Raw genomic sequence first — 20,937 nt, 5'->3', positions numbered from 1 at the left:
GAGCCGAGGAACCGAAAGAGAAAGCGGGCTGTGCTCGTAGGACCGCGGGAACCGGGATGAAGCCACGGTGGGCGAGCCTCTTGCTGCTGTGCTGCTGCTGTCTGGGCCACGGGGTCGCCCGGACCTGGCCGCGGAGCCACCAGCGGGAGGCGGCCGCATTGCGGGTACCAAGCTCCCCTCCTCTACCTGTCCCCTGCCCCAGGGCTCCTCGGGAGGGACCCACGCTCCAGGCGCACCTTTCCCCAGCAGCACTCGCTGCTGCCTAAAGCCTTGATTTCCCAGGACAGGGATATATTTGATGCTCCCCAAAGCACCAAAATATGTGTCCGAAGCAAAGCTAATGGGAAGATGCACCCTCTGCTTTTGAATCTCAAAGCCTTTCCATTTCTCCTTTCCCACAACGAGCTTATCGCTTACAAAGTCGCCTGCAGGGGGCGCGAGCTCCCTCCTCCAGTTACTGGAAGTTCAAAAAACCAGTCCCAGGCTCATTGATCTCCAGGGTTAAAGATTTCCCTGTCCGGTGGACTCTGTACCATGTTACTAAAAAGTCCTTTTCTGACTTGGTGGAGACTGACGTAGAACAGAAGGAAACATTTCAGTGCCTTTCATCCGGGCTTAAAATTCGGAGATGGACCGATCAGCTGACCATAGATATATTTTCCTCGATCACGAGGGACCCTGACTGAAATTCAAACTCACAGTTGCCCTACATTCCTTTAGCTGATGCTAACTGACAGCTTTTTAAATCGGAAAAGATGCCATCACGGTTTTATTAGAAAAGAAAACTCCCTTGTTCTAAATCAAGAATCTGTGTGAGTTCTGTAAAGTCGCTCCCTGAAGGCGTATCTAGTGTTTCTCCTCCAGCTAGCTTCTTGTTCTCTGAGATTTCTGTGGGACCCCATAGCTCCGCCCTCCTCTGCTGTCCTCTTTGCTTAGAAAACTCTAGCAGTAGACAGTCAGGCCTTCTTTGGCGGCAGTTATTTCTTGTGTTTTACTCAATCCAAACGGTGCACTCTTTCCTCCTGATGGGTGACCCACAGGTCCACCTGAATTATCTCCTCCAAATATACCTCATCCTTGACTTTTTGAAAGCTAAAAAGAGGTGACTTGAGGCTATGTGATACGATTCCCCAGATATTTTCTGATGGTTTTTAGCTTGAAGCACACAGTGTCTAAATGGAAACGTAGCAAAATCTAAAAAACTAAGATAAAAATATGTTTGCTCCTTTGTCCCTCTGACCGTCTACTTGTTCAACAGTTTATGGGTCGTTTGTTCTGTGTTATGAACTGTGGAAAATAATATATGTGAAGGATGCTAAGGAGCTATATTACAATGACATATTTCACAATAATATGTAAGCTGGGCATGACAGTGGACGCCAGCAGTTACAGTAATTAGGATGTTTGAGACAAGTTCATGCAATGTACTCTATCAGAAAATCAAAAGCATATTACATGTGGGGGCACTGTAATTCACTTCTAAAAACAGTACAGGAAGTCCTATCCATTAGAAAATAGATTCTCTCAATTAATAAAAGCCATGCAAACAGTCCCCATGGTAATAAGCGATAACTTAATTCTCAGCCGGGAATCCTGGGTCTAAGGCTTGCAATTCCCATGTCTTGAGAGAAATTCCCAGCAATGATCCCATGCTGAGTCTAGTCTATGTATATTTGTTCCTGCTTAGATTTCTGGACCTGCTAAAACCTTAGGCATTTCCAGGGAGAGCATTTTACACCCATGTGTGGAAGCAACTTGTTGCACACCGTGCTTTAGGATCTTGCAGTGAGGACTGATCAATAAATAATTAGCTCAGAAAGTACTAGAATAAAATGCCCTTGCAAAGTGGGCCATGGGATGAGCTCACATAGCCCGGGTTACTTGACAGGCTGAGGCAGGAGGGTCACTGGAGCCATGGAGTTCAAGACCAGCCTTGTGGTATGTAATGAAAACCCATCTCTGAATCTGAAATAAACAAAGATGAGGGGCATTGCTGTAAGCATGAGCATCACCCCAAGGGAATATCTTTGCTTGTATCGGTAGGGAAATAAAAGCAGAACGAATGAAAGAAAGCCTAGATAGCAACGGGGGAAAGACATCCAGGTTCCACGGACTTCTCTGCTGATAAAATTAACAGAAAGCCCCACAAAGTCTATGTGCATCTAGCCATACATCATGTGCTGGGTGTGTGACCTTAGGATAATAGTATACCCATTTATGCCTCTGTTAATTAATCTGAGAAGAGACGATGAAGTAAGCAAGTACTCCATGCAGAACTAGTAGTTCATAGGCAGAGCGCAGACCGGTGCTTCAGTTAACTAACCCTTCCTTCTCTCTGCTGTGTTTAGTGTGCTTGGTAGCTGTGAACATTCTTCTCAGAGAACAGGAAGCCCAACAAATTGGCCCTCGGTATTTTCTTCCTTCTCTAGATACTACTGAGCACATGAAAAGGAAAAATTTGTGTATTTTATTTGTTCTTATTACTAACAAGCAAGAAAAATTTCCCTGACCATTCTCCTCTTCGGGGCTTATTGAGGACCTTCACAATACCCCATGGGATGCTAGTCTTAGATATTTTTGAAAGGCACTGTACCTATAAACGAAATGAGCTTCTGCCACGTTGTTTCCCACAGTTGGAAAGGCTTGGATAGTCAAGATGCCTTATATGGAATGAGAGGCTTTCTGGTTCCTCAGAAAAATGCTGGTTTCTGGAGAACTTTAGAACATCAGCCTAATTCTGCAGATGACACAGTTCAGAGCTCTCACCTGCAGACTTATCTTTTATCACGACCAGGTTCAACCCTCTCTGCTTCTGATGTGCAGTAAACATTGTCTTTCCCTTCTGATATGGGCTTGGAAGCATGTCCATCAACTTAGCTGGACCAGTAAAGTTGCAAATTATAATATGGAAGGGATTGCATAGGAATATCACACAATTACATTTTTGTTTTAGTGAGTCCCTAGAAGCATATATGAATGTTGCATACCTATGCATGTATCCTAAAACACATATGAATGCACACATGAATGTTGGCATGTATATACAGGTGTAAGCATGCCTATATACATATACAAGTCTAAATGTTTATGCATGCCTGCACACAGAAACAAGGTTAAGCAAGTAAAAGGTGTAGAAGCTTGGCTGTCAGAAAGCACTAAAAGGGTCAAAAGATAGGGTTTTCCAGAGACTGCATCTTAAGATGTGGTGTTAATTAGAGAGGTTTGAAGATGTGTGGTACCTGCCGGTATCCAACGGGCAAGTTTTCTCCTATTTTTAAAATAACTAGAAGTATCCCTTATTTAGCCTTAAATTCTCTTCCATTAAGTAATCTGATATCTCACTGTGCATCAATCCATTAAACACAGTTCAAAGGAAAACATAAAGTTGGTAACTACTTATTTTATTTTAGCTGTTCGAAGGCTCTACTTATTTATCAACTCTAATTTTTCTTTTATAAGGTCTGTCTGATTTCCTCTTCCTGGCCTCCCTCTGAAATCCAGTTGTGATTCAAATCTAAGAGTTAGGGTGCAGCTCAGTGGTAGACTGTGTGCTGCATATGTGTAAGACCCCAGAATCTATGAAAATGCCAATATGTTGTAAAAAAAAAACTTAAAATAGTGGTTCTCAACTGTCCAAATGCTTCCTCTCTTTAATACAGTTTCTCATGCTGTGGTGACACCCAACTATAAAATTATTTCATTGCTACCTCATAACTATCATTTTGCTAATGTTATGAATCATAATGTAAATATCTGATATGTAGGATATCTGAAATGTGACCCCTGTGAAAGAGTCATCTGACTTGCAAAGGGGTTGCAACCCACAGGTCGAGAAGCCTGGCTTAGATCTTTTATTTTAGCATTGTGTGTAGGTTTAGAGGTGGTTACTGTGTACCTGTGCACCATTATATCTTATGTTGCTTTATGTTAGAATTTGTGTAACTGGCCTTTCACCTGCTGTCTGTCTGAAGACGCAGGCTTCAGATGTGATGAGACAAGACCTATGCGGACTCAGCTGCTGAGCTAGAGAAAATTTGCTTCAACAGTCACAATTCAAGGCCATCAGGAGAATGACTGTAAATAACAGATACTTCTAGAAATGAGATAGATTTTTTTTAACAATGTGGGCCTCCTGTTAGGTAAGCTAGGATTGAGTTCTAGAGGATTAAGTGCTCTGAGATAGAACATTGGCATTGTTTTAGTTTGAATACAACATCAGATTGTTTGCAATAACTAGTCTTTATTTGTAGTACCATGAGAAATACTTGCTGCATTTTAACTCGAGTAAGGGGAAAGCATGATCTTTGAATGATGTTTTCTGTAATCAAAATATTCTGCTTCTAAGGGTATGTTTAGCTGAACACTCATTCTGCCAGTGGTCAAAATATACATAGTACCCACAATTCATATTTAATTAGTCCTTATATTCTGGTAGTGTGACCAAATTTGTCAGTGAAGAAAGTTGGGAACAGAGAGGTTGAATATCTACCTTTAGATTGCGTTTCAGTGCTACGATGTTTATTCCAGTGCATTTGAAAATCAAGGGTGTATATGTTTATGTACACAGGGATGTTAGAGGACTATGATTCTCCAGAAGTTGGTAGGGAGGTATTTTCAATGTTCTAGAATTTAAGGATGGTGTTGAGATTAGTGGTAGGGAGGAAGCAACATGGAACATTGTGTTCTTGGCAGGACATCAGCAGTGATAAGTAGACTGTCCCCGGCATGGCTGTGGAGAGCTGTGAAGGGCAGGAGTAACTGCCGAACTGACAACAAGACTGATGTGGAAATCTGCAACGCGTGTCCGTCTGGGCAAAGTGAAAGTTCATAGGAGCCCTGCAGCAGGAGATCCATATCTTAGAGGAGATCTGTAGGCTCCCTTCTCTACATTTACAATTAGATCCATGAAATGGATCGGTCTTATATTGTTCTCTTTCGTTACTGTTACTATAACTACTTGGCAGCCAGATAGACTTAGCTCTCCAAACCACAAGCATGCTATTGAATTGAGACAGCACATATCTTCTTAGGGAAGAACATGGTGTCATTTTGTCTCCTTTCCCTCCCTTGTTCCATTAAAATGATTTATCATGTTGATATGCTGTCCTGCGCTAATCAGTGCACCATTTCTGTATCTGTTCCCCTCGATCACGATGTACCGTTTGTCTGAAACACTGCGGTGGCTGATGTGATAATATTTCACTGGTGATTTTACATTCATTTCCCGGGTAGTGACTCACACATAGTCCTGTTTCCTTCAGATGGTCTTGTCTGGTTTAGATTCTTTGCAACAGGTTCTTATTTAAGTTGAGATGTATTCTTCCTCCTTGTTTTTTTTTTTTTTTTTTTTTTTTATAAAATTCTTGTTATTTCTTTCTTAGGTGTAGGAAACTCACTACTGAAGCCATGTCGAACCACGGTTTTCCTCCTGGGTCAATTTTCAATTACAATCTTAAAGCCGTGAATTGATAGACGATTGAAGCTTTCTTTTTCTTCCATGTTCAGTAATCTGTGTCTCAAGTGGCTCTTGTCCAATTCACGCAAATTATCAAACTTATTAACATAAAGTTGTCAAAAAATAATTAAAATGCCAAGAGCCTTGTAGTTAGCATCTTTTCATTCCTGGTATTGGTAATTTATGTCTTATTTTCACCTTCTACCCTCACCATAGGCCATAGCTGTGAGAGAAAGGGGATAGTGCCGGGATCAGCTGTTCGACCTCAGTGAGCTAGGAGCTTGTGAGATAAGTCCTGGTTTGTTTTGGTTATTTCTGTTCAAATCAAGGGATGTCTGAAGGCTTTTAAAATCACCAGGTGGCTATTATTTAAGAATTATCTGTCAGGGAGTTCTTCCTATCTTGCCCTTATAGCCAACCTTGGAACTCAGGAGTCGGCTGTTGGTCACCATGGCAACTGCAGCTCCCTGCTGTGGGTTCCTGACTGTGCAGTCACCAGCAGATAAACTTCCTGTCATGCATGTTCCCATGACTGCCACATGCAACACGCAGCCCACATTCTCCATTCCTATCCTGTCTTCTCCGGCTTCACAAAATGATCATCTTATGACCGGTTCCTGTAGATTCCTGTGCAGTTGCTGTTCAGTGGTTCATGTTGTCATTTGTGTCATGCGAATACTACCTTATACATTTTGTTCATCTTTCAATGCATGAGCGTATTGCGTTCAAAGCCTCACTTCGCCAGCAGTTAAGTACCTGAAACTCAAACTTTTCAAATTCTTTGGGTAGCAGTTCTTCTAGTCTTGTTCAGTAAGAAAGAATGAAGCCAGACCGTGATGCGTCTCAGCCACGGCCTTGCTAAAACAAATTGATGAAGGGTATTAGGAGGAGGTCATATGGGAATTTCACATGTGTCATTATTAAAGGGCAGATGGTTGGTGCAGAGCTATTGTGTTCCAAGCGTGTCTTCAGTGTGGGTGACATAGTGTAATACATCAGACTGATAAATGTGCCCTGGTTTGCTTATTGATAGTCTACACAGAAACACTCAAGTCCTTAAGTCAGCATGTGCACACACTAACATGGGGAACAGTGGTCCTCTGAATTTCCATGTAACCTGCAAGAGTAACGGGTGTTGGGGTACATAAGCGTCTTCATAGAAAAGGCAAACGTAAGATTGATGATGATGAAATGCAGAGTTATAGTTTTCCTTCTCTTCCATCTACATAGGAAAGCCTGATCATCTTCCGGGGAGACCCCAGAACCACATCTTTTCTAAAGCCATTTTGTTCCAGATGAAATGACCCTGAATGCAGCCTTAAGAGATATGGACTCGCCCCCCCCCCCCCATCAGCTTGGTCCTTTTCCAAGCTTTCTTACACTGCACAGAGAACAAATATGTGGAAGACACATTTCATATTCATAATTATTTAATTACAGTGTGTCACCAGTGTCTAGTGCTTGTCAATACTTTAAAAAACATGTGTGTGATTCCCCCAGAATATGTGGGGGCAAGAGTTACAGACACATAAGGCATACTTTCCCTAGCATGAAAATCAAGTTTGACTTTTGTACCCACAATACCTCCAAGTTAGTTACACATTTATGGCTTTGGAGAGCTGAAGCAGTAGACATAAAATGTTTGTTTTTATGCTTTCAGGAAAGTCTAAATAGACATCGATACTTGAACTCTTTCTCTCATGAAAACTCCACTGCCTTCTATGGAATAAATCAGTTTTCTTATTTATTTCCTGAAGAGTTCAAAGGTAAGGTCTGAAAGTACTACTGGTTAATTTCCCGATTCTAACTTCTTTGTCTAATGAAGGAATGATATCATTGAAAGCCTTGTAAATTGTGTGATAGTTAACAATTTTTAAATGCCAACTTCCAAGTGGGTACCATATACTAAGCATAAGGGAAGTGAACAAAGACTCTTCTCTACTAACCATGGTTTAAGAACTAAATATGCTTGCATGCAGCACATCCACGCAGCTGCAAGCAACAATTGTCTCCTCACATTGGTAGTTTTCTCACACCAATATTCGTTCAGAATATTCATGGTTTTGTGGGTAGTGATAAAAGAAGTAATGCCAGTTATGTGCATATTTTCCATCGCTGCCCTAATTCTACCAAGCGAGCATCCCGCATCTCCTCCAGTCCCACTGTAGGGATTTACATTTACGACTTTCAGTAGGATGCATTTCATGTTACAGGAAAGCACAGAGGAAGACTTCCAAGCGACAGCTTGGCTAGGTAGCTCCAGGAAAGCCCTTCGTGTAATGTCTTTCTTCTCCATTGTCTCTTCTTCTTTGTCACCAGCTCTGTATTTAGGCAGCAAAGCTACCTGGTCTCCCAGATACCCAGCAGCAGGGCAGACGCCCGTCCCCAATGTGTCTTTGCCACTGAGATTTGACTGGAGGGACAAGCATGTTGTAAACCAAGTGAGAAACCAGAAGATGGTAAGCTTTATGTCCGTTTGCTCTTTGCTGTCTGAGCATTAGAAAGCTCCTCAAGGTCAAGCTTAGTCAAACTTGCCAAGAAACCCAGGAGGTTTTCTAGGTAAATTCATACCCCAGTTATCCACCATGGGAGAGAAAGCTCCTTGAAGGACGAGGGGTAGTTATCCAGCCCTGACTTTTCAACCTGCTTGGGTGTACTCACTCATCTGTGACCATTGCCCCTCAGCACACTCCCTCAGGAATACACCCCAGTAACCATACTGCGCAAACCAGGAATCCTGTGGACTCACAGGTGGAAAGTCAACACAATTACTGGCTGTGTTAAGTGATTCAAAGGTAAAGTACATAGTAAAGTGAAATGAGGCCGCCCACACGGTGTCTGGATCTTTAACCTTCACTTCATCGTGTGAGCTCCCTCAGATAACCAGGTGTGTGTGCTCACTCTCTCTAAGGCCACATACCACCCAACTGGTGACCGTAGGAGTCCGGTCAGTGTAGCTTCAAGGCTACACACACTTGTTACAGATCCGCTCCGCCCAAAGTCTGATTGACAAGAAAGGGAGAATGGGTACGGAGACAAAGCTTAGGTCATAGTGTGGGGAAGCTTTGTGAAGCTTTTACAAACACATAGAAAATTCACAAACAAGGTGACACTTTTTTTTTTTTTATTGTTGAAGAATCAATCAATAAGTAAGTACAGCAATAGATCCAGCAGTTGAGCATGAAGAAGATCCACAGTATGCCTCCAGAGATGGGTGCTGAGAGGCAAGTTTGTGGAGTACTGTGAAGTCGTGGGTGGAGAGTGTCTCCAGGCAAAGGAAAGCAGTAGCATTCTGTGGGATGGGTGTGACTTGGAATGCATTGCAGGTCACCTAGTCTGCAGAAGTTTACAGTGTGTGCTTCCTTTTTTAAATTTTTTTTTCCATTTCTCCTACTACTGTGCATCCCATCATCAGCACAGGCAATGTAGCCAGAAAGAGAAAGAGTTGAAACTCTACAGCCACAGGAAGGCACTTACAGGGTGTCTGCACTAGAAACACCAATATATCCTTCCCTCTCCCCATGGAGAGGAGGTGAAGTGTTCTGCACAGCCCCGTGTGGTAGTCTCCATTTTAGTTAGGATGCTTTTTCCTAGTTCTCAGGTTCAGTGTTTATGATTGTTTATTAAAGTCTACTACCATGCCATTTAGTTAGTCATTGCACTTGTGGTAGTAAGAAGTGGGTGTCGCATGAATCCTGTCCTTCCCAGAAAGAATTTACGTACTCGGCAGTGGTGGGTTTTTGTAGGAGCTGCCTCAGTGGCGTGACTCGTGCAGGCTGTGGGTGTGATGTCCCCAGTCATACTCACGTTTGGAGATCAGTCCATCTTCAACTGAGGACCATTTTCCTAGGCCATGGGCGCCGAGGTTAGAGGGCTAAATAAGACCACTTAAAACCACGACGTTGCTTAGAGCATCACCCCCAAGGACATTAAAGACTTCACGGCCCTGCTTCTGCAGTACATGGTCTTATGATGAAGCCAGGTTTTCAATTCCTCCTCCCCCCTTCCTCCCTTTCCTGCCTTTTCTATGGATTGTGCAAACTTTTATGTGATGCTTATTCCATCCTTTGGGTTTCCTCCTTTCATTAGAGACAGCTCATTTATTCTTTTCTGAGACACAGTAGTTCCTAAGCCTAAGTTACTGACTGACTGTAGTGCCTCTACGTGTTTCCTTGGCCTCTCCTAATTCATTAGCCTGCTGCCTTACTTGGTAATAGTGACATTACTGATTTAGTTTTCATCAATAAGTAGATGTCAGTGCTCAAAAGAGAATTTTAGTCTCATTTCGACTGAATGCTTATTATATAGGTTTCTGCTTTCTGGAAACTTCGCTTGTTATTTTTTATCTTGCTGCATCTAGAGACACTGAAAAGTTTGATGTGGACACTGTGTTAATATTTGCTACCCCTGTCTTTTGGGCAGTGTGGAGGCTGCTGGGCCTTCAGCGTGGTGGGTGCAATAGAGTCGGCTCGTGCGATCCAGGGGAAACCTCAGGACGACCTCAGTGTACAGCAGGTCATCGACTGTTCCTTTAACAACTATGGCTGCGGCGGTGGCTCCCCGCTCAGTGCCCTGAGCTGGCTGAATGTGGTAACCATCTCAGCTCTCTGAATCTCTGATTTCCTCTTATGCTCTCTGTACACAGAATCCAATCACTCTCCTCCATTAAGCAAGGTTCAGTGATCAGAAATCTAAGCAGACAAAGGTTGACTGACTTAATCAAGGAAAAGATGCATTGCAGGGACTCAAACCAGGGTCAGTCGTATGTTAGACCAGAGCTCCAGTGAGTTACATTACAGATCCTGAGGATAGTAGCAGTCATGGCTTCCAGACATATTAGCCATCAATATATCAAGGTAAAAGACATCTTAAACACATTTTCAAAAGGATATTATAAAGATTCCATAATTTTCTTAGTAGCCAATTTTCATGTGAAGACCTGTCACATGATGTATCAGAAGGATCAGAGCACAGAGTCACTGGTTCTCATAGGCGTCCTGAATGGCAGTGTTAGGTGAGACACCATGGGTCAGCTGGATTAATAACTCTTCATAGATGAAGAAATGAGTACTGTAAGTGGTAATCATGTCGCTGGACAAAACTGGATGCTAGGCCCTTGACCTCCCACTTCAGGGTTTCTATAATTTCCCCCTGACATGCTTACACATGTATCAGTGACATGAAGTAAGAAATGAGTGATCACTGTAAAAGTCACCAAATCAGTGTTGTCCAAATCCAAGTGCCCTCCCGTTAGACATTCACGTTACAGGCAACCACCACACACCCGCGACTGCTCTAGACACATTATAGATAACAGTGCTTGTGTCTCCTCTCTTTGAATAAACCTAGCACATTTGTCTGTACGGGCATCCGTAAGGCATGCAGCACATCACGACATGCCGTAGCAAGAACATTTGGCCACTGTCTGGCCATGGAAGTAAGCTCTGCTTAACCTTTAAAAGAACTGGAAGTGAACATTTGGTGACTGTTTTCTCCAGACACAGGTGAAGCTGGTGGAAGATTCAGAATACCCTTTCAAGGCAGAAAATGGCCTGTGTCGCTATTTTCCCCAATCACAAGCTGGAGTCTCAATCAAAGGTTTTTCTGCATATGACTTCAGGTAAATGCCTTGCTTTGTGTGTCTTCATGTTCTTCACCATCTGTGCTGCTTTCAGAATTGATGACTTGGTTGAAGGCACATTCACCCTTGCACACTGTTGGCTCAGAACTAACTTCCTGCTAAGAAGTCCAATTGATAATCACCATGGGGTGTCCCAGACATCACTTTAAAAGAATCTGAAGATTCTTTTATGCATCATCACACTGAAAATAAGAAATCTGAATGAATCTTTCACTTCAGTCTAAAGATATAACATGACTGCCACTACTCAGAAGTTTGTGATGCTAAGATGTGTGAGCTTATTCTGCCATAATAATTGGGTCTGTCTAACCTCACATGGCATGGCTCATAAGATACATAACAAGAAGCCTTTTTGAACACAGTATTCCATGCAGTTCTCAAGTAAGCAGCTATTGGAAAAACCTGAGCTTTTGACATTAGAACTCAGAACTAAGACTGTGTTGAAGATAAATTATGTAGCATGCATTTAAAAGAAAAACATTTCACAGTAAACTTAAACTGCCAGAATCGAACCTCAAAAAGATCCTGAATTGATTTATTCATTCATTTGGATAACTAATGGCCAGGGTTTATGGTTGAGTACTGGGCAATGAACAACATAGACAAATGCCATCCTTGTTGACTCTTCTTTGATGATTGAGACAGACACATAAATAGAAACATGTGATGTGTGGTATAAGAACTTTTAAATAAAAGAGTAGGAAGAGGAAGCCTTTGGGGCAATGGTTCTCAACCTGTGGGTCATGACCCTTTTGGGGTCATATGACCCATTCACAAAAGCTACATATCATAAATTTGCATATCATATATTTATATGATGATTCATCACTGTAATAATTTTTAAGCACTGGCAGAAGGGACAGACTGTAATTTTAATTTGCACTGGATTGAATTTTAATAACAATAAATATTCATGCATTATGAAAACTTGCATGATGACATCCAGTGGCCAGAGAAGAGCATGCAAATGAACGTGTCTGAAAATACAGACCAGAAAAAGTGCCCTGGTTGGCGGTCATCATAACCTGAGGAGCTGTATCAAAGGGTCTTAGCATTGGGAAGGTTGAGAACCGCTGCTCTAGGGAAAAGGGAAATATGTGGTCCTAAAGGGAGCTGCCAGAAGGAGCCTCACCGAAGAATGACTGCTGAGATAACATGCTGGGGAGGAGGACAGCATCGTGAATATTTCTCCAAGCGGAGGCTATAGGAGAAGAAGGAGACAGCAGGGCAAAGCGCTTTTGTGTTCAGCCAGAATCTATGACTCAAGGCCAATGACTGAGGAGCTGTGGGTCAGAGGTGAGATACACACTTCTGAGCCTCATCAGAACTGATATCCGTCACCTTACAAGACCCTTTAGCCGAGGGTGCCGGTGAGATAAAGGCGGCCATGCTGCCCTGCTTCCCGAGTTCATTACAGAATCTGGAGTCTCACTCTGGGAAGCGGCAATGTGCACTGCAGTGCTGGGTTGGAGGGTCTTCCTATGTATCTGTCTCAACTGTTAGGAGCCAGATGGCTGGTGTGTCTGTTTCACTCCTTGCGTCAGATGCTCATCTAGGACTGGAGGTAATAGGTTACAGACCATAAGGCTGGGATAAGGATTGTACCTGTCCAACTCTGAACCCATTCATCTCCCTCCCCTGTTCTGAGATCATGAGCTTTAGTCTTCAGTGTTCTCAAAACCTGTCATGGAAGGCCCACTGATCCACTCAAACCTCCATGAGACATTTTACAGACACTGAAAAGGATCACAAAGGGGCAGGGGAGTCAAATGCAAATATCACCTAGGCTCAAAGCAAAACACCATCACACTAGGCATCTTCTGTGGACTCTTGGTCCTCAGAGCCAGGCCTCGTAGGACTCAGACGGGCATGTGCGAATAGCTCACCAAATAACAAAAGGGAAGGAAGTGATTATGGCCTGCAGTGGATGCAGAGAAAGGACGTGATGTACTGTCACATTGAGCTCTCAGGAAGAGAAGATAATAGTCACAATATCACCTGACGTCAGGGAAAATATTTAAACAACAAGCCCTGATGACAATAACATTTAGAATTCTTTGGCAGCTGTAGATTTTATAAATTGTTGATTTGTAGAATAAAACCTAAGCTCCTGGAATCCGGGTCTGAAAACTTAACAGCTCTCAGCAATGTAGTTCATTTGGGACAGTTGGGGTTGGGATTGGGGGACACAGGTGCTGCTGGCCACAGTGTTTAACTTGGAGAAAGCCACTCCTCCTCCAAAGAAACAGTGACAATGTCAGTTGATCAGATATCTGAGATCGAATGGAGCAGTAATCCGCTGGCCACAACTGTGAGCTAGCCTGTGTTTAATTTGCTAGCACCTTCTCTATCTTTCCCTCATCCTGCTCAGGCGCAGATTGTTACTAAATTATGGCAGTGACTCCATAGTTGGTACTGTAGAATGTTTACATTCAGAGACTTCTCTGCCTCAATCCTGACCTTCCCTCCTGGTGTCCTTGAAACTAGATTATTGATGAGAGAGACTTAGGATGCATATTTTTCTGTCTTAAATAAATGGAGACTATGGTATCAGTGCACATATGAAGAGTGTATTTGAGTTACAAAATATTCAAAGAATTTCAGGATGAAGGGGGTGTGTCCTATACTACAACCCAGGCAGAGCTAAGCTAGTTCTTGGGTAACTTAGAAAGCAGAGGAAGATTATAAGGTTTGAGTCAACTGTATAATATTTATTTTAGATTTAATATATATGTCATATTATATAACTCTTGTTAGACATGCTATAAAACAAAAAGTCTATTAAATTCTGTAATTTCATGGCTCTTTGTACAGAGTATGGTCTTATAGAGTATGCTAGATGGTATGATACAATATACATCTGGGATTTAAACCCAGAATTGAAGATTTCCAAATCCTATATTTGGCCATGGTGCTTTTTAAAAAATTTTATACCTGCCCCCAGTATCTAATAACTGTTGTACACCAATCATTAGAGCAGAAATTCAAAGCGTACAACCCAAGTCTCAGGTTGATATTTTGGATGACCCCTTGCATAAAATGAGGGTGCAATCAATTCCACCGTTAGACTACAGGGTGCTTTTAATCCTTTGTAGCTCGCAGTAGCAATAAACGACCACACACTATCTTTACGGCCTGATCCATCAGTACCATGGTTTCGGTATCTTTCACCCACAAGTTGGCCTTTGAACAATGTAAACGATGTTTGATCACACACATATAGAAGAGATGGAGGCCAAATGTTGTGTAACATGAGATTTTGCAGTAAACAAATGAAAAAGTAGCAACGGTCTGCTTTGTGATCTTGGTAACCCAGCACCCAGTTCTCCGGGCATCTTGATATTTCCTCTGATTATTTTTTCACATCTCTTCCAGTGTTTTTTTGAGTGAGCCTTCTTTGTAATTCCTGTGTTTAACTTTCACCGGCACAGAAGTGGGCGTGGTTATTTGACAGATAGTCATCTCTTGAAGGTGACAATGTATTCACAAACATCCAAACTTTATACTTAGTTATTAAAAGGAACCCTGCACTCTATCAGGATGCCTGGCCTACCACATACAAAACTTTTTATCTGTTTATAAGCCAAAGTCGGAGACATGGCTGAGTTCCGGCCAATGAGATCCATGCACACGAAAGTGTTATTTCCTGGAAATCTCAACAGAGACACATAGCTTCTCTGTTGTGTTTTGTGCTGGTTGGAATATGTGTTACATGGCTGGAGAATCAGGAACCAGAAACCTGGACCATGAGAGGACTGTGGAAGTGGGAACCTTGCTTAGCAAAAGATAAGGAAAGAGGCTGAGATTCTAACATCCTCAAGCCCCATAGATCTCTTTGTATGTCTGTGTGATTGCTACCATACATATCCCAACTTAGCATCATTTAAAAGATCATTTTTTTACTTTTACCTTAAAAGTTCAATTCTTTACCCATGCATATCCTCCTTCCACAGTGACCAGGAAGATGAAATGGCAAAAGCACTCCTGAGCTTCGGCCCTTTGGTGGTGATAGTTGATGCAGTGAGCTGGCAGGATTACCTGGGGGGCATTATCCAACATCACTGCTCTAGTGGTGAGGCAAACCATGCAGTTCTCATCACAGGATTTGATAGAACGGGTAAGTCCCAGTGCACCGAATCCCTCCCAAGATGGAGCTCTGAGCTAAAGCTACCCAGAGGATGCCGAGATGCCCGGCTGTGCCTCAGAAGCCTCTTGACTGTTGTCTTGACAGATTCATCAGGTTTTGATTATCTCTCTCCTTCCTTTAGACCACCCCATGTGTGTGGGCGGTGTTTTTCTGGGCATTCAATCCTTTGGGTTGCATATACAAGACCAACACTAGGACACTGAGCCACATTCCAATCTATGAATGATAACTTTAAATTCATGTGAAATGAATGCTTCATCTGCAATGTTTAGGGTAACTGTTGACAGGAGAGAAATACATGATAGTTTATCATACGTGCCTAATATCTCATCTTCTCATTCCCTGGCAAAGAGTTTGTCTTGTCTTATCTAACTGTGAATCAAAGAAAATGAACTCAGTCAGATTCTACTGTGTAGAACGAGTCAGTAAGCCCAACTGAAATTTACTAAGCCATCCAGACAAAATAACGTCAAGAAAGTAAATGTAAATTATTTTTTTACATCTATGATAATTTTTCTTGCAGCAATTAGATTTATAGCATACTCAAATTTAAATTCAGAAATGTGTGTGTTCCTAATCGATGGAAGTTTTATCAGGGTGTCTTAGCATCTCACCTTTATAGGAAACACTCCATACTGGATGGTGCGAAATTCGTGGGGCAACTCCTGGGGAATAGAAGGCTATGCCCATGTGAAAATGGGAGGAAATGTCTGTGGTAAGTCAAGAGTTTGTGCTGAAACTTCTAGGCTAAATATCAAGGGCTTTTGGATTATATCATCTCAACAAACCTGAATGCTTTCAATGGGCTTAGTGGCCTTTTGTGGTATTAATCTTTTTGCTTCTCCTTTAACTAAAAAATAAAGTTTTCCTAATGCACTTTTAAACATGGATTCATTTTAAGATCAAAATATCATGATGTATGTGTGTTAATACATGAACTAAAATAATAATTTCGCACAGGCAACTACTTCAGAAAACAGATTATACATTTCCTATTTAGGAGACTGGACTTCTCCATAGTCACATTGCTGCTTCAAATTCATTTCTTATAATGTGTGAATTCCTCTGCTGCTAGAGACTGTCAGGAGGTCTGAGTATGTGGTCAGTGGGAGAACGTGGATACAGCATGTTCCAGGCCCTGGGTTTGATCTCTGACATTGCAAAGGCAAGGAACACGTGAAAGGAAGAACAATTAGGAATCAGTTTTTCTGTGTCAATGGATGAAAATCTGAGTCAACATCACACTCGTTTTTTCTTAATTTGCCACCTGCAAAATGCTCACAAAATACCTACAGAAACTGCATGGCTTACCACATGCACAGACGCCTTTATGTATAGCAAGCCAAACAAAAACAAACAGAAAGGGCTGGCTCAGGGTTCTAAGCTGATGCTGAAAGCTATGTTCAGAATTGCAGTGTGAGATTCAGTCTAGAAAGCCATCATATGTTCTAAGTCTGCTTGGTATTACACTAAACGGCATATAGAGACACTCCTTTCTCATGGCCAGTGAGTTCCAACAATGGGACACACAGATCTTCACAATTCGCAGACCCTTCAGCTTGTGAGAAAGAGTTACAACCCAACTTGAGGGTTGGTGTTTTGCTTCTATTGATCGCTGTCTAGAGTCTATGAAAGTCGGTAGCTAACCCATGCCATTAGATGGTGACATGGTTTCCATATTGGAAAGACCGGCCTCGCAGAGCACAGCCAGCCACCCAGGCCCCTGCTGTCGGTAGATACATGGCTACATTTGCATCACTGATACTCACAGATCAGAGGCTGCTATTTATGACCCTCTGCTGCTGACTCACAGTGCCTGAACGTGGCAGTGAGATGTGACTAGTTTCTGATCAAAACTAACTGTGTTCAAAGCTCTCGCCATGAATGTAGGGCTGGGGAGCCCAATGGACAGAGAGCAGGTACTGATTCGTGATTGCCTTGACGGTGGCTCTGCTAGTCTCCTTGGCCTTCTCCAGCCTCCCGGATGTTTTCTCCCCTATATCTGCTTTCACAGTCTGAGTCTCCAGAGGCCTTCCTGGTCCCTGGCTATCCTGGGCTCCAGATCCTCCCTGACTGTATTTCCTGAACATTGTATGCCCAGTGCTGTCCACATTATTCCAATAAACAATGGCAAAAAGCAGAGACTATTCCATGATCCAAGGACATTTCCAGATTATGTATCATTAAAATGACCTCTAGTTTTCAAATGGGCTGTTAATGCTTTTACTATGGTGTCAAGTTATATATTCTGAAGCAGTAAGAAAGCCAAACACACTTAGGTTTTGTTCAAATGTGGTAAACTTCAAATCTAAGAGTTCAAGTTTTCAAATAATTTAAAATAAATTCTATAAGTTATTTTTTTTCTCCTTGGGAATACAATGCATGTCAGGGCAGTACAGATCTTGTATGCACTTTATGTATCTTGTATGTATTTATCCAAGTGCTTTGGGGCTTGATTTTTTTTTGCCTTTAATGTTGCCTTTCTATTATACAGCAAAGTATCCCATTAAATTATTTGGTTAGTGGATACTAACCATCATACATTAAGACATTTTCAACTTAAGGGAAAATTAAATTTTGCAAAGCAAATCGTGAGAAAATTGATTACTATTAATATCCTTTTTCTTTTTTACTTTTTGCCTTAGGCATTGCAGACTCCGTCTCTGTTGTCTTTGTGTGATCCTGTTATGTTCTGGAGTCATCCTGAGACAACTAAAATATGACGCTCTTTGTAGTATAACTGAATGTAATGCTTAATTCTCAGCATTATTCACTGTCGAGTTTCAGCCACTGGCTGCAGGAGGTTCTAAGGGCCAGCTAGCACAGTTAACGCAATGGTAGATCATCCCAGTCTTTCAGAGAGACGGACAACCATCTCTCTGGAATCACACCTCCCCACAGCACATCGACCTCCAAAGAAATCTGGAACAGTGTGGAACTCAGAGAGCCTGGTGGGATCCCAAGTCACATCAGGTCCTCCATCTGGAAGTAGTTGGGATTTTCGCTGACTTTTTGTCATTCTGGCTGTGTAGTGTAATGGAATACTTTGGTCAGGTTGGAACAAAGAAACATCAGAATTGGTTCTCCTTTGTGGCCTGTAATCACCAGCTGTAAGTGACCTCATCTACTGGAACTGTCAGCCCCACAGGGTGTGTGTCACAATCACAGTGCCTTCCTCGAGGGAGGGCCATGCGTATGGAGTTGACATTTGATTGTGGCACCTCAGCAAATGACCCTTTACCTTAGATAGTAGAATAACTATGCACAAAGGAGAATTAAGCCAGTCCCTCCTTCAGACAGACATCCCAGCTGAATGAAACACATGGCAATCAGGTGACAGGAAGTATCCCATGCTACTTCCTATTCGTCGGAATTTCTAGAGCGCTTCACTGTGAAGGATCCGATACATTTCTCTTCTTGCCGTCTTCTCTTTGTAGTAGAAAACAAAGGATTTTCCACATTTTTCAATCTCTCTTGTCCTTTACCGTATGCTTCCCATGTGTTGCTGATGGTTCACCTTCCAGTCCAGCAGAATTCTGTCCTATTTTTGGCATTCCATTTTTACTACACAATCTTTTACTTAAAACATTTTCCGACACTTGCTGGTCCCACTCACTTTGCTCTTTGTTCGTGTCCTTCACTAGACTCCCAGGATCAAGAACAAAAGTCCTTATTCTCTTTCCTGTTTCGGTGAGAAGCAATCTCAAAAAAATGTGCAGAGACTGGACTGTGGAAAAATAGCAGAAGACAGACAGTTCTTAATGTTTTTGAACAGAGTTGCCTAATTATTCAGGGACTCCAGAAAGGGATTGAGTTCAGCTGTAGTTCTTATTACTGACTTTCAACGTTTTCGGTGGTTTTGTGATACCCAGTTTCAAATGTAGATTTTCAAAATGATTGTTACTGCTCACGTATTATGAATTTTGATAACATTTATAATAAAACTACCTATATTTGACTTTGAATTAAAAAGAACTTATTCTTAAATGTCTGGGTTTTTTTAGTTATCATTATTTGTGAGTGCTAATAGATATTTATTAGTATTGATAAACTTTACATTCACATTTTTTTGGATCCAAATCCATATATGCAGTGTGGTTTTTTTTCCTAAGACACTTTTATCTCCACTCTGTCCAAGTCTCCCTTTGCCATCCTCCCAAAGCTGTTCAGCACCCAGTGGTCCTTTCCCCTTTCCCATGTCGTTCTGTCAGCAGCACTGCTAATGTGTAACTGTTCAATAAAGTCAAGAGAATTCTAGGTACCCAGTCAGGTCAACTCCACCTTAGAACCCATTCCTCCGTCTACCTCCTTCCTCCCCCATTCCACTGATCCTTTCTGGGAGGTATCTGTTGTATTGTCTCTCATCTCCACAATTCACTTATCCCTCGCCAGCTTCAGATAACAACTGAGACGGAAGGCACATAGATAATGAGGTTATTGTTCCACAACACACGCTGCTGGGATGTACTGAGCATGCCCACGAAGTAAAGGCAGACAAGGGAGTTTTACTGCTAACATGAAGAAGCTGTTCTTCTCTGGAATAACTGCCCTCGGGTACAGAGATCCACATCAAGCTTGAGCAGATAGTCACAGGCAACGTATTCACAAAAGCTTTCATTTTTCTTTTTGTCTTTGTATGAAGTTATGATGACTTTGGTGAAACGCAGTTCAAACAATCTTTGTGTAGTTCTTGCCAAATATAGACATATATGTACATATATATGTATATATAATATCTCCTTTCCGTGACTTCACAGATTATATATATAATATAGTATATGATATTTTATATATATATATATATACATATATATATATCCCTTTTCTTGACTTTACGGATTTTTACTTTTACTTTCTTTTTAGAGCCTGCTATAAGCAACTCCATTGATTCTCACAACATTTATTAGTAACTAAACTCAATGACCTTTAGCTCAGTGGCTCCCACACTATCATCCCCAGAGCAGAATCCAGACGGCTTTGAAAAATGCTACAGTAATGCACTTACTACATTCCAAAATTTGTACCTCCAAAATGATGTTATCATTTTACTCTCGAGTTTTAAACCACTGGGAATCTCCTAATGCCTGTCAGATAGCTTGCAAATTGTTTCAAACGAACAGAGAGGCCCGTCTCTACCTTTCCATCCTCTGTAGGTGAGGGATGACCTATCTACCCCAGCTCATGGGTGCTCCAACCCCAGAGAACCCAAGGCTGAGCCAGTTAGTGCGTTACTTAACACTTTGGAGTCATGCTGGAAGTAAGTCATCCACAGGTCCTAGAAGTGATTTCACGAGGTCCCTACGGCAAACGAAATCAAAGCTTGGCAGTAACTGAAATTCCACTGAGAATTGCCATTAAAGTAGCTCCCCAGCACCCAGAGAAATGGCTAATAGGGCCCAGTGGAGAAACTGCCAGTACAAATTACTGTGATAATTGCATTAAGAATTACTGAAGCTTTTGAAAAAAGAAAGTTCTTGCAGTGATATATAGCTTAGTCACCAAGAAATAAAAATATAAAGAACCCAATCATTGAGTTTACTAGAGAAACATAAACTTTGATAGGTAGAACTTACTCCAGGAATCCCCGGCATTTGAGTCATAGACCAGCTATTATTTATGTGCTTTTTGGTGAAGGGGAATGAAGTTTGCAGAAAACCTTGTCCCCATTTAGACAGAACCTGGTGTTTCCATCTG

General features: G+C 41.9%; 1 protein-coding gene across 1 annotated transcript; it reads left to right on the top strand.

Moving 5' to 3' along the window:
- The first annotated feature begins 8 nt into the window (after positions 1–8).
- On the top strand, positions 9–19,230 carry Ctso (cathepsin O). The gene is made up of 8 exons (XM_048424563.3): positions 9–164; positions 7,116–7,221; positions 7,775–7,914; positions 9,878–10,045; positions 10,954–11,075; positions 15,050–15,213; positions 15,866–15,958; positions 17,889–19,230. Exons 1-8 carry the CDS (start codon positions 57–59, stop codon positions 17,921–17,923), a joined length of 936 nt encoding a protein of 311 aa, XP_048280520.3. The 5' UTR covers positions 9–56; the 3' UTR covers positions 17,924–19,230.
- The last annotated feature ends 1,707 nt before the right edge of the window (positions 19,231–20,937 follow it).

This window comes from Myodes glareolus, chromosome 20, assembly GCF_982192425.1.
Source record: "Myodes glareolus chromosome 20, mMyoGla1.1, whole genome shotgun sequence".
In the NCBI taxonomy this organism is placed as follows: Eukaryota; Metazoa; Chordata; class Mammalia; order Rodentia; family Cricetidae; genus Myodes; species Myodes glareolus.
This window is presented reverse-complemented; position numbering and strand designations above follow the sequence as displayed.

Coding starts and splice junctions, on each gene's coding strand:
- Ctso (XM_048424563.3), top strand. CDS start 57: ATGAAGCCACGGTGGGCGAGCCTCTTGCTGCTGTGCTGCTGCTGTCTG. Junction 7,915..9,877: donor AAGTGAGAAACCAGAAGATG/GTAAGCTTTATG, acceptor TCTTTTGGGCAG/TGTGGAGGCTGCTGGGCCTT. Junction 15,959..17,888: donor AATGGGAGGAAATGTCTGTG/GTAAGTCAAGAG, acceptor TTTTTGCCTTAG/GCATTGCAGACTCCGTCTCT.